This window comes from Artemia franciscana, chromosome 10 (genome assembly GCF_032884065.1).
Source record: "Artemia franciscana chromosome 10, ASM3288406v1, whole genome shotgun sequence".
In the NCBI taxonomy this organism is placed as follows: Eukaryota; Metazoa; Arthropoda; class Branchiopoda; order Anostraca; family Artemiidae; genus Artemia; species Artemia franciscana.
The window spans coordinates 11,413,109-11,426,966 of record NC_088872.1 but is presented as its reverse complement, the minus strand read 5'-3'; the positions used below and the strand labels follow the sequence as shown (position 1 = coordinate 11,426,966).

Sequence of the window (13,858 nt, the reverse complement as noted above, 5' to 3'; positions counted from 1 at the left end):
ATGCAAAAATTTATACATCTAGCTCGTTTTCATGAAGAATTTATCCGGCATGTTACTGAGAATATTATTGTAAAATAAATTCTATTTAAGAAAAATAGAAATAAAAAATAAAAAAGTTACAAGTAAAGAAAGGAGATTCTTTGCTGTTAGACGAATTTGAGACATGTTGAAAGGGGATTTTTTACGTAGTCCATCAGCGTACAGTATAAGGGAAATTTCTACACCTCCGAACATAGAGTAGCCAACGAGTTTTAAGAAGAAACATTAGAAGCAGTTAGAAATGTTAGGGGAAAAGCTTCGTTTGGGAAAAGAAAAAGCAGTTTGTGAATGATAGAATATAAGAAAACAAGAGAAAATAAGGAAGAAGAGAAGGCAATTAATAAAGTCTTAAGGTAATAATGGGGGTTAAGAACAGAATATCGGAGGATCAAGAATATATAGCTGGACGGTATTCTATTTTGATGCTCTACGCTAAAAAATCGAAAATTAATCATTCCAGTTCAACTGTGCTTTAATTAGCGATAAAAAGTGTTAATCAGAGGTAAGGCTAAACATTTTTAAGACTAAACCGCTATATGGTAGTAGAGAATGGTATAGAAAATGAAGATAGAAAATTTCATCATTTAGAACTGATGGAGTTGTTTAGAAGGAATGAGCATGAAAATCTATTAGAAAGATCTCAAAGTAATAAAGCCGCAGACTCTGATTGTATGAAAAATGAGTCTCCAAAATGCAGTGGATTTGAAGTTAGATTGAATAAAAAAAAACATTTTTTTTTTTAAATGAGAGCAAGGAGCGACATTAAAACTTAAAACGAACAGAAATTACTCCGTATATGAAAGGGGCCTTTCCTCCTCAATGCATCGCTCTTTACACTAAAGTTTGACTCTTTCTCTTAACTCTACTTCTTAAAACAGTAAAAAACTTTAGCATAAAGAGCGGGGCGTTGAGGAGGAAAAGCCCCTTTCATATACGGAGTAATTTCTGTTCGTTTTAAATTTTAATGTCGCTCCTTTCTTTCATTTAAAAAAAACTTTTTTTTTTAATTTAATTTCTAGAAGTTTTTTAATTAATGCAGGTTTTGATCTTGGCTCTCTGCGCATAAATAATTAAAAAAAATTTGTATATTAATTTTCTTTTTGGCTAAATGGCTTTCTCATAGTTTTAATCGGAAGATTTTGAGAAAAAAGGAGAGAGGGAAGAAGCCTAGTTACCCTCCAATTTTTTGATTACTTAAAAAGGCAACTAGAACTTTTAATTTGTTACGAACATTTTCATTAGTAAAAAATATACGTAATTTACGAACTAACTTACGTAACAAACTTCTATATTCGTATGTTTTATTACGTATATGAGGGAGTTCACCCCTCGTCGATACCTCGCTCTTTACACTAAAGCTTAAATTCTGTCCCAATTCCTTAAGAATGACCCTTGAATCACAAAGACCGTAGAATAAATAGTTGAAATTACTAAAAATACTTTAGCGTAAATAGCGAGGTATTACGAGGAGGTAAACCCCTCATATGCGCAATAATTCCTGCTCATTTTAAGTTTTAATGCTGCTCCTCACTTCTCATATTTATTTTTTCATTGTTTTTTTAAATAATGCTAAAAAATCCTGCGCCCCCTTCATTGAAAGTCTCTACCTCCATGAGAAGTTTTTCCATAGAAAGATCCTCCCACGTACCCCCCCACCTCAACTCTCCCTCCCAAACCGAAAAAAATCCCCCTGAAAATGTGCGTACACTTCCCAGTAACCATTGCTATATGTAAACACAGGTCAGAGTTTGTAACTTGTAACCCCTCCCACGGGGACTGCGGGGGAGTAAGTCGTCCCCAAAGACATAGTTATTAGGTTTTTTGACTATGGTGAATAAAATGGCTATCTAAGAATTTTGATCCGGCGACTTTGAGGAATAAATGAGCGTGGGAGGAGGCCTAGGTGCCCTCCAATTTTTTGGTCACTTAAAAAGGGCACTAGAACTTTTAATTTCCGTTAGAATGAGCCCTCTCGCGACATTCTCGGACCACTGGGTCGATACGATCTCCCCTGGGAAAAAAAAACAACAAAAAAACAAATAAACATGCATCCGTGATTTGTCTTCTGGCAAAAAATGCGAAATTCCACAGTTTTGTAGATAGGAGCTTGAAACTTCTACAATGAGGTTCTCTGATACGCTGAATCTGATGGTGTGATTTTCGTTAAGACTCTGTGACTTTTAGAGGATGTTTTCCCCTACTTTCTAAAATGAGGCAAATTTTCTCAGGCTCGTAACTTTTGCTAGGTAAGACTAATCTTGATGAAAGTTATATATTTAAAATCAGCATTAAAATGCGATTTTTTTTATGTAACTATCGGTATCAAAATTCCATTTTTTAGAGTTTCGGTTACTATAGAGCCGGGTCGCTCCTTACTTCAATTCGTTACCACGAACTGTTTGATATGAGACACTAAAAATTAAAATCATGATTTTCGATAAGGAGGAAGCTTCTAGGGATTTTAAACAAACTTCTCTACGAGAAATGTGATACGAGTGAACGTACGAAAGGCACTAGCTTGATTTCGATAGGATGGAAATTAGTTCGTACGATGGCGCTGATTAGACCGCGAGATGCCGTAAGTGCTACGAAGTGATTCTGAGTGAGCGGGGGGTGGATATCCCCCATACCTTGTATTGTCCCGAAATGTAACTGACAGAAATTTCGAGATTATAGAAATTTGATAATTCGTGAAAAATTGAAATTGAAAAAGAGAGAAAATTGAGAAAAAAATGAATCTGATAGAAATTTTGAAATGACCATTTGTCGTCGTAGAAACTTCAAAAAGGACTCATTTGATCAGAAATTGAAAGGGCTAGAGCCCTTTTTATTAGCCGAAAGAAATTGAAGGGCAACTAGCCCCCCTCCCACGCCCACCATTTCCCCAAATGTTGAGATAGCCATTTTGATCAACATAGTTGAAAGGTCCGGAAATTAAGTATTTGAGGACGAAAACCCCATTAGAGCCCTCAGGGCAAGGGTTAAGGTTTATATAAATATAAGGTGTATATAGAAAGGGCGATTGTATACAATTCAGAGGGGGCTGGTTGGATTACTAATCAGAAGCTTTTGTGCCTTTTTTTGAGATTCAGAGTGGTGGGAGGGTGGATACCGCCCTCCTTCGTATTTTCCCCAAATGCATCTGGAAGAAATTTTAAGATGGATTTGTTGTCGTAGAAACTTCAAAAAGGGTTCATTCGATTGGAATTTGAAAGGACTAGTGCCCTTTTTGATAAAAGGTCAGGAAATTATGTCTTTAAGGATGATACCCCCCCAGCCCTCAGGGCAAGGGTCGTAAGTTATGCCCTAGGGGCATGTAAGGTTTATATAGAAAGGGTGATCCTGTGAACTTTGGAGGGGGTTCAATGGATTGGTAATCAGCAGTTCTGGAGCTTTTTAAGATTCAGAGTGATCGGAGGGTGGATATCCCCCCACCTCATATTTCCCCTAAATACCAGTTATAAAATTTTTGGGATGGCCGTTTTTTTTTTCCTAGAAACTTCGAGAAGGGGTCATTCGGTTGGAGATTGAAGGGGCTAGTGCCCCTTTTAATTGCCAAAAGTGATTGGAGGGGAACTAACCCTCCTCACACGCCCATCATTTTCCCAAATACATTTAATCCAAATTTGAGATAGCCACTTTGTTCAACATAGTTAAAAAGTCCGAAAATTATGTCTTTGAGGATGTCATCCCCCCACCGGGGGGGGGGTGCAAGGTAAACATAAAAGGGTGATCATCTAAACTTCGGAGGGGGCTCATTGGATTGGTAATCAGAAGTTATAGTGCCCTCTTTAAGATTCAGAGTGATCGGAGGGCGGGTACCCACCCCCCGCACACACAGACCTCGTATTTTCCCGAAATACGTCAGATAGAAATTTTGACATGACCATTTGTTGTGGTAGAAACTTCGAAAAGATTATGTCCTGGGGGCATATGAGGTATACGTAGAAAAGATTGATCTTAAAAACTCCGTAATGAGCCCATTGGATTGGTAATTAGAAGTTCTAGTGCCCTTTTTAAGACTCAGAGTAGTCAGAGGGTGGATACCCTCCCCCACACCCCGTATTTTTCCGAAATGCCTCTGAAAGAAATGAGAAAGCACACGGATTATCAGCCCTAATCATGTTAGTTTTTGCTCGCTTTTGAGTTTGACTCGGCTATTTATCGTAATTTCTGTTCGTTTGAGTTTCATTCATTTATTAATAGTGATTTGTGGTAGTTTTACGCTTGGACGATTATTTGACTTTATTTTTGTTCATTCTTGGCTTAATAGGGCTCTTTACTTTTATTTAAAAAACTTGTCGAAACAAAAAGAGTGTAATCTCCAAATGGGGCGGGAAGAGACCGAAAGGGATTTAAGAGAAATTAAAACTTCATTGGAGGGGGTAAAGAATGAAGTTCTGAGTATATCTAGGAGGAGAAGTCTGCGTAGCTGAGTCAAACAGCTTAGTGCCGCAGTGAGTTGTTAGTAGCGGTTTAGAGGACTAAGTCACTTGAATGATGGGATAATGAAGAGGTGATATTAGGTGCCAAGAAAGTGATAATTATGAAATGGGTAGCTTTACGTACATACGTAGGGAAATGTTAGGTCTCAAGAAGTGATAACCGTGGAATGGGTAGCTTGATTTACATCCCCCTTTTTTTGCCGAAGTTAGCGGTTCAACGATTCCGTCGAAATGTTTTTACTGAGCCGTTAAAATACATTCCCCTATTTCTAATTAAAACCTTTTTTCAACCAAACAATGGAAATGACTGAGAAACTAATCATGTTTGTCAAAAGTATATTAACACAATAGTAATACGTTATTGATATTAGTATATGACAAAGGATACGAGGGCTATTAAAAAAAAACCATTTAACCCCCAAGGCCTGGGAGAATATTTCCAGGGAAATGAGCGTGGAAGGTAAGAATTACATCATTAATTAGGCATACCTAGCTATGGCTAATACACGTCAGCTTGTGAACAATTCGGTTTCAAGAGCTTGATCTAGTCTATTCCTATGACGTTTAAATATGTCATACAATTTTGTACTTCAACGACTGCAATGAACCGTTTCTGTGTGACCCTGCATACGTTATCCGTTAACTGATTTGTGTTAAAAAAAAAAAATCGCACCAGAGCGAACCATCGCACCAGAGTTAATTTCTGGTGCGAAAAAATCGCACCAGATTTAATTTCAAAAGAGTTTTTCATTTACCGCAGTTCTAGTGATTTTACTGTGGTTCTAACCACAGTCTTGCCGATTAATGAGTTTTAATAAAAATATTTATATTGGTCAGTAGAAACTTACCATCAAGTCGGTAAATACTACTTAACTACTAGAAGAAGGATTATTCTTACCGCTTAAATTCATAAGAGATCCGAAACGGCGTGAAGCAGACCCAGGAGCTCCTTGTCGACTACCAGGTCTTGCTGAAAGGTGTTAGTCAAGGTTAGAATAGACAGAAAAAAATACATGCAAATAAGGGTTAAAATAATACAATTTTTTCACCATGGTCTTAGCTTGTACTTTTTGGAAATTGCCTATTTAATGGATCTTTGTTTTTCTTTATCCGAATAGCTTTGCTTATTCAGATTGAATATTGAATGTTCTTCATTTCCGTTCAAACTAAGACCATTACTGTTGGTAAGAAATAGATGAAACAGAGAAAGAAGGAGGGAGAAATTGGTAATTAGGTTAACAGAGAAGACTAAAATAGGATAGACGCAAGAATGTAAAGGAAGAATTTGTTTCGAGGAGGAGACCGAAACCAGAAACTCCCTCCCCTCTTTGTGCCTGCCTAAAATGACGTTTATCATTCAGCCTAGATATATATTTTATGCAGCCCTATTTCAATGAAGAGATGCATGCCTACCTATACTCTATTGTAAAATTTGGTTGCAGCTATGCAGACTCAATTCTGTTTGGAATTGTTAGTATTGGTGTTAATTGTCAAACATATCTTGGGTGGGGGTAATTGAACCAGTTACGAGGAAAAATATAAACTAAATAAGAAGTTCAACTACATATTATAATAAAATAATTATCATTTTGACCAAACGAGGTAACAAGTATATATTTGACAATATTTGTAAAAACACAATATTTATATACCACAAACTCATATTAGCAGAAACATAAATAAATATTTCGAACTGTACCAAATAATTGAACATTCGTGAACAAAGGATCATTTAAAGATTTTGAAAAATATCTCAATGCCGAAACATTTTGCAAAACTCAAATATTTTGGAAAACACTGAATATTTGAACAACATACAAATAAGATAAATCTGACAACGCTTTAGCACTCTTTATTTAGTGATTTAAACAGCAAAAATCTAGTACTTTATCATATACGTAAGATGTCTGGTAGCAAACATTGCATTTACAATTAGGGAGAAAAGGACATATATTCCGAATGTCTCCAGACAAGGATGTAGGGAGAGGAGGAGGGGGGAATAATCGAAAAAACTATACACAGAGATCCCACAGGAAGATTCTTAAGCCTATACAATATTGCATCAATCAATTTAATCCCAATTTATTTGCTAATTGGCAACGGTAATGAACACTAGGGCACATATCTACGAACTGTGGACAGGAAGTAGAATTATCGCCAAGGTTAACCCAAGATCAATCCACACTAAATACGTACTAGGGTAAAAATAAGTTAAAAAACATAAGTATGAAGAACAAATTTGAGGTAAACAAAACATTGAAAGGGCAAAACCATGAACATTTGGGCCTTCATAGGATTCGTTCCCAATCATTAATCCTTTTCAGGAAAATCTCTTACCCCTCCCACAAAGGCTCAGAATGTGTCTTTATAATTGTATATATATATAACCTATACATACATACAAAACTTTTTGCTTGTCTTGCCTTATGTAATATGAATTGCTTAAAGCTCAACTCCAACCTGGGCCTGGAGCCATAAAATATAGAATAAAAAAAAATTCTATCAGAAAGACTGATGTTATCAATTAATTTAATGTTAATCAATTATAATTATTTAAATTAGGGCTAACTGATGTAATGTTAATAAATCAATGTTAATTTCTCCATTTGGTAAAATTCCAGTTAATTGACTTCTTGCTATCTCAGTAAGGGTTTAGGTTAGGAAAATGAAACTTTCAGGAATGAATCTACAGACTAAAGTATGTCCCGGGAAGCAACTACCTCCACTCCTTCTCCGTCTAGAGGGCCCTGACCTTTGATGACCTTTAAAAATATGTGTGTTATAAAAGTGAAACCTTGCAAAATAGATCTTCTGCTTAATTGAAGTACAACAAAATTGTTTTCAGCTTCATAACTTTTGCTCAATTCCATTTTATAAGGTTTCAAAGATATGCAAATACATTTCCTAAATTTTGAAGAAAAAAAAAACATTGATATGGCTCAAAATTCTACTCAAATAACAGGAATTGCATTTCCAGAACTAAAGGCAGAGAAAAAGCAACTAGTAACTGAAAATTAAGGTAAAATGCTGTTTTGTCAAAATTTCAATAGGTAATAGAACCTGTCATGTAGGCAAATTTCAGGGCCCTCTAGAGGGAGAAGGAGAGGAGGTGGGTGCTTTAAAATACCTTCCCGGGACATACTTTAGCCTGTAGATCCATCCCTGAAAGTTTCATTTTCCTAGCCTTAACCCTTTCCGAGATAGCAAGAAGTCAATTAACTAGAATTTTACCCTCCATTTTGCCGCCACTTATATCTCCCATACTTTGTTAGCTTTGGCCTAAATCCCCTGAATTCATATTCTTGTACTAAATTAGTGAGCATATCAAAGTAAAAGCCCCTTTGGGGCTTACTTAGCAGGTGCTGCAAAGTGTTTTGTATACACTTTCTAAAATAAAATTTATCTTATCTTCTTATCTTAACATTTAACAAAATTTTCCGGCTTGGAGACGGCAGAAAGTGTACTCTTTGAAAATTAATGAGATGATAATTGTCATTGGAAGTCATCCCACTGCATAGTCTTACATAAAAAGTTTGTTGCTTATCAATTACCATAATATTTGTGGTTGCTCTATTTACTTGGGCTTACAATTCTGGGCCAGCAAACAAAATAAACGATTACCAAATTAGATATCAAAACAAATGCAAGAAAAAGACACCATCTGTCACAAAAATTCTTTTGAAAAGAATGTTACGATTAGCTTATCCAAAAAGCATAGAGGATAGTCAGCGTGTTAAACTAATACGTAAGCAGAAGCTACATGCAACTACAATTCCATTAAAAGATTGATTGATTAGTTGAATTAGTCTAACAGCTTATCCAAAGGATTAGGTTGAATGCTAAGATAAAAGAATGGAATAATGCTTTACGGACTCAGCAGATACATAATTTTGAAATTTCTATTTCCTCCTTTATCCCCTTTAAGGCACAAAATTTGCGCCCGATCTCATGGATTTGGATTGACAAATTATAATTTGGATATGATAAAAAAATTTCATTTATAAAAAATTACCTTAAAGAAAATTCTGATTGGTTAGAATCAAATTTATAATGATAAGTTTCGAAAATTAATAATAAAAAACAGTCAATATACTATTGATTCAGTGTAATCATGACAAAATTATAATTATAACTTCATGGATATCAGAATGACCAAAACATCACATTATGCTTGGACAATCTTTCAGGGACATATTTTTTGTGAAGTCAGAAGCCCACTTAAGAATCCTGCAGGCAAAATTGGAAAAAATTAACCTAAACTGAGAAAAATGTATTGTATGAGGTTAATTAGGCTAAATCTATGTTAATTAGCCTTAATACTTTCTGGGAGTTCATATCTCAAACGTAATTTTTGGGTTAGATACAAACCTTAAACCTATTTTCAAAGCAAAGATGGCAGTTAGCACATTTCACCAGGGGATTGTATTTGCCAATTACCAATTGAGCGAAGATCAGACTGATTTCTCACATATATATATATATATATATATATATATATATATATATATATATATATATATATATATATATATATATATATATATATATATATATATATATATATATATATATATATATATATATATATATGTGCAAACTCATCAAGAAAAAGTTTCTCTATTAAGTAGAGTGTCTTACACTAACAGAATCTTCACATAGGGCTACATCTAGGATTTGACAGTCTTCTCACCCGTTTGACTATAGCTAAAAGTAAGCTTTTGGCAAGGAGACTTTTATGAATGCTTACTGGCCTAGCGAGGGAAGATAATTGCATGATCCGTGAGAGTCAGGTACTGAGTTACTCTTTGAACTGCCATGAAGTGAAACAAAAACAAACATTGTGGGAATTGAATGGTGACTTTAAATCTATATACCTAAAGATCAGGGTGACTTTCGGGAAAAACAAATTTCAAACCTGCAACATTTTAGGAAGAATATTATTTTATATTGCGGAGTGATCCTCCCAGCACCCCTTGAAGAGACATTCGTGCGTGACAGAAATTATGGTAAACACATAAGTAAAAACATCGCAGAAAACATACCAATTTCTTCAGGGTCAATTAACATGTATCGCAAACATATCCGTATCAAATGCTGTATTTCATGCTGTCCAAAGTTTAGTACAGAGAGTATTCACACATAAAAACATATCAGGAATTATAACATTACATTCAGGGCCACATAACATTTATAGTAAAATTTCCTTGTCAAATCCTTTTTTTTTCTTACACATTTCAGAAAAAACTGAGGAAAGCAACTCATTCCATCCTACAAATTATATTTTTCCCCATTTTATATTTCTAGGTTATATTTAAATTTTCAATTATTAAACACAATAGTGCTATTCGACAGCCCAATTATATGCCCAATTGTATATATTATATTTAAGCGATAAATTGCTCATAATTCGGCTAATAGTAGATTTGACAATATTCAGAAGAGCAAACATTAAAGACGGAAGACAACAAATCGTAAAAGGCCATATCACATTTGGGTTAGTAGAAGGGTTAGCAAAAGTAAGCTTGGACCGAAATTAATGCTCACCAGCCTTATTGCCAAAGCTAAGCCCGCTGGAGCTTTTTTCCTTTAAACTACCACCTCGTGAAAGGCCACATTTCTTCTTCAGGTAAGACAATGGCCTCTGAATTGGCTCTTCAAGAAAATGGGGGTTAATCCAAAAGCTTAAAGCTACAGCTCAATACAATAAAAATCAGATTAATAGTAAGCACATAGAACATTTTAACGGCTGGGCAGATGTTGTGCTTTCAAGGAAAAAAAAAATGGTTAAATTTTATCAAAGCGTATTTATTTTTATCAAATACAATTTATCAAATGGTTTTTAAATTTATTTTGTAAACATATTCACTTTTTATATTTTTATCAATTTTCAACAGTTTTACTAGTTTAAAATCTTGCCTAGATTGGTTTTCATTTTTAGGGTTTATCGTGCTGAATTTCCGAATTTTGAAAGGCCCGAACGTCGAAACTGAATGCTTTTTTAATTAGCAAATTTCTAGAAACACATGCTGCAGAGGCCTAATTCCATTTTGCCTGCTGATAAATTTGGTCGCCATCTGAAAAACATCTAGCATTTAGCCAAAAATGGAAATTGCCACATACTTCTTTTAAGGGGCCTTAAAATGGTGGCGAAGAATTCAACAGTGGACTTACCATTTAACAGTGGACCAGAAGTTTCTCAGGCTAACTTAGGTCTACTCCGGGCAGACTGGGTTCTGACTTCGAAATGAAAAACAATTCTTTTAATCTCCTTTGCAAAACAACCGTTGGACGCCTGGGTATTTGTGCCGTATCGGAGTATATGCCTGAGTATTTGTATGTATCTGGGTATTTTTCATTCATATAAAATATATTTTTCCATATTATTTAAGGCCCTAAAAATTTTTTACCAAGGTCATGATCCAACTAGAGCATCTTTTAACATAAAAAAACAACAAACAATTATCTTATTATGAACAATCTTATTAAACGGACAAAGATCATCGAGTGAAGCTCTGTCCCCTGGTATAGAAATTATTATAAGCTTTCTGTCGCAATGCGTAGCATTCAATGCAAAGCATTAAGAATCGAAGACTCACTGCGTTTTGAAGCCCCTCCTACTTATGCTCAATGCTTTCAATTTTCAGGGGCCTCTAATTTCAGTCAGAAGACGATTTATGAAAAATTTCGACGGGTTGGAAGGGGAAAACTAATTTTCCCAAAGTCTTGGCGTATCAAGATCTTTTTTACACCGGAAATAGTAGTATGCTACTATATAGTAGTATATAATAACAATTACAGACATATATACAACTATTACTCGTTTAATAAGATAAAATAAAATATTCTAACATATCTCTCTCTTTTAAGCGGTTTTTAATCACTGTCTCTGTCTCCCCGCGTTAATTCACTACAGATCTGATTCTTATAAGTTATCAGGTATATTCTTATACCTGATTCCCCTTCGTCTTTGACAATGCTGCTAAAAATCTAAAACACGGGAGATTCATTTTATACTAATAGCCAACGCACTACAAAATGAGCTTGTAGGGCGACAGAAAAAATATTTATTCCTCCTCACAGAAAAAATACTCATTTTTTTGGGGGGGGCGGGGAGTGAGTCCCCTCACTCCCCCCTAAAAATGAAAGCTTTAACTCAATGTTTCAATCTTGAGACAAACCAGTATAGTCTCATATGTAGTGATCATGAACCAACCGAACTCCAACTGTAAGAGTACTGTGGAGTAATATATCCTTTAGCTACCCGTTATATAACCTCAAATGACTGGCTAGGTGTTTTGGACACTTACCAATTATATAAAGCAAAATTGTTAGCAACAAGTTTCCCCACTTAACCGACACCTAATCACCCTTCCCACATTTACCACAAAAATTACGTTTAGAAAAATTATATCCTAACCCTGTCTTCACTATGGCTTTTCAGGTGTGTAGTGTGTAGTGTGTGTGTGTGTGTAGTGTGTGTGTGTGTGTGTGTGTGGTGTGTGTGTGTGTGTGTCTGTGTGTGTGTGTGTGTGTGTGTGTGTGTGTCTGTGTGTGTGTCTGTGTGTGTGTGTGTGTGTGTGTGTCTGTGTGTGTGTCTGTGTGTGTGTCTGTGTGTGTGTCTGTGTGTGTGTCTGTGTGTGTGTCTGTGTGTGTGTCTGTGTGTGTGTCTGTGTGTGTGTCTGTGTGTGTGTCTGTGTGTGTGTCTGTGTGTGTGTCTGTGTGTGTGTCTGTGTGTGTGTCTGTGTGTGTGTCTGTGTGTGTGTCTGTGTGTGTGTCTGTGTGTGTGTCTGTGTGTGTGTCTGTGTGTGTGTCTGTGTGTGTGTCTGTGTGTGTGTCTGTGTGTGTGTCTGTGTGTGTGTCTGTGTGTGTGTCTGTGTGTGTGTCTGTGTGTGTGTCTGTGTGTGTGTCTGTGTGTGTGTCTGTGTGTGTGTCTGTGTGTGTGTCTGTGTGTGTGTCTGTGTGTGTGTCTGTGTGTGTGTCTGTGTGTGTGTCTGTGTGTGTGTCTGTGTGTGTGTCTGTGTGTGTGTCTGTGTGTGTGTCTGTGTGTGTGTCTGTGTGTGTGTCTGTGTGTGTGTCTGTGTGTGTGTCTGTGTGTGTGTCTGTGTGTGTGTCTGTGTGTGTGTCTGTGTGTGTGTCTGTGTGTGTGTCTGTGTGTGTGTCTGTGTGTGTGTCTGTGTGTGTGTCTGTGTGTGTGTCTGTGTGTGTGTCTGTGTGTGTGTCTGTGTGTGTGTCTGTGTGTGTGTCTGTGTGTGTGTCTGTGTGTGTGTCTGTGTGTGTGTCTGTGTGTGTGTCTGTGTGTGTGTCTGTGTGTGTGTCTGTGTGTGTGTCTGTGTGTGTGTCTGTGTGTGTGTCTGTGTGTGTGTCTGTGTGTGTGTCTGTGTGTGTGTCTGTGTGTGTGTCTGTGTGTGTGTCTGTGTGTGTGTCTGTGTGTGTGTCTGTGTGTGTGTCTGTGTGTGTGTCTGTGTGTGTGTCTGTGTGTGTGTCTGTGTGTGTGTCTGTGTGTGTGTCTGTGTGTGTGTCTGTGTGTGTGTCTGTGTGTGTGTCTGTGTGTGTGTCTGTGTGTGTGTCTGTGTGTGTGTCTGTGTGTGTGTCTGTGTGTGTGTCTGTGTGTGTGTCTGTGTGTGTGTCTGTGTGTGTGTCTGTGTGTGTGTCTGTGTGTGTGTCTGTGTGTGTGTCTGTGTGTGTGTCTGTGTGTGTGTCTGTGTGTGTGTCTGTGTGTGTGTCTGTGTGTGTGTCTGTGTGTGTGTCTGTGTGTGTGTCTGTGTGTGTGTCTGTGTGTGTGTCTGTGTGTGTGTCTGTGTGTGTGTCTGTGTGTGTGTCTGTGTGTGTGTCTGTGTGTGTGTCTGTGTGTGTGTCTGTGTGTGTGTCTGTGTGTGTGTCTGTGTGTGTGTCTGTGTGTGTGTCTGTGTGTGTGTCTGTGTGTGTGTCTGTGTGTGTGTCTGTGTGTGTGTCTGTGTGTGTGTCTGTGTGTGTGTCTGTGTGTGTGTCTGTGTGTGTGTCTGTGTGTGTGTCTGTGTGTGTGTCTGTGTGTGTGTCTGTGTGTGTGTCTGTGTGTGTGTCTGTGTGTGTGTCTGTGTGTGTGTCTGTGTGTGTGTCTGTGTGTGTGTCTGTGTGTGTGTCTGTGTGTGTGTCTGTGTGTGTGTCTGTGTGTGTGTCTGTGTGTGTGTCTGTGTGTGTGTCTGTGTGTGTGTCTGTGTGTGTGTCTGTGTGTGTGTCTGTGTGTGTGTCTGTGTGTGTGTCTGTGTGTGTGTCTGTGTGTGTGTCTGTGTGTGTGTCTGTGTGTGTGTCTGTGTGTGTGTCTGTGTGTGTGTCTGTGTGTGTGTCTGTGTGTGTGTCTGTGTGTGTGTCTGTGTGTGTGTCTGTGTGTGTGTCTG

At 37.1% G+C, this 13,858-nt stretch overlaps 1 protein-coding gene across 6 annotated transcripts in view; it reads right to left on the bottom strand.

Moving 5' to 3' along the window:
• LOC136031781 (uncharacterized) overlaps nucleotides 1-13,858 on the bottom strand; it is a 163,571-nt gene that overhangs the window by 17,797 nt on the left and 131,916 nt on the right. For 2 of the 6 annotated variants that reach the window (XM_065711554.1, XM_065711557.1), the window contains 2 exons: nucleotides 10,029-10,136; nucleotides 5,383-5,454 (listed from right to left, as the gene is read on the bottom strand). The exons of 1 other annotated variant lie outside the window; for it this stretch is intronic. In XM_065711554.1, coding sequence (XP_065567626.1) covers nucleotides 5,383-5,454; nucleotides 10,029-10,136 — 180 coding nt within the window. The remainder of the gene's footprint in view (nucleotides 1-5,382; nucleotides 5,455-10,028; nucleotides 10,137-13,858) is intronic. 3 more of the 6 variants (XM_065711558.1, XM_065711556.1, XM_065711555.1) reach the window with 2 other exon arrangements.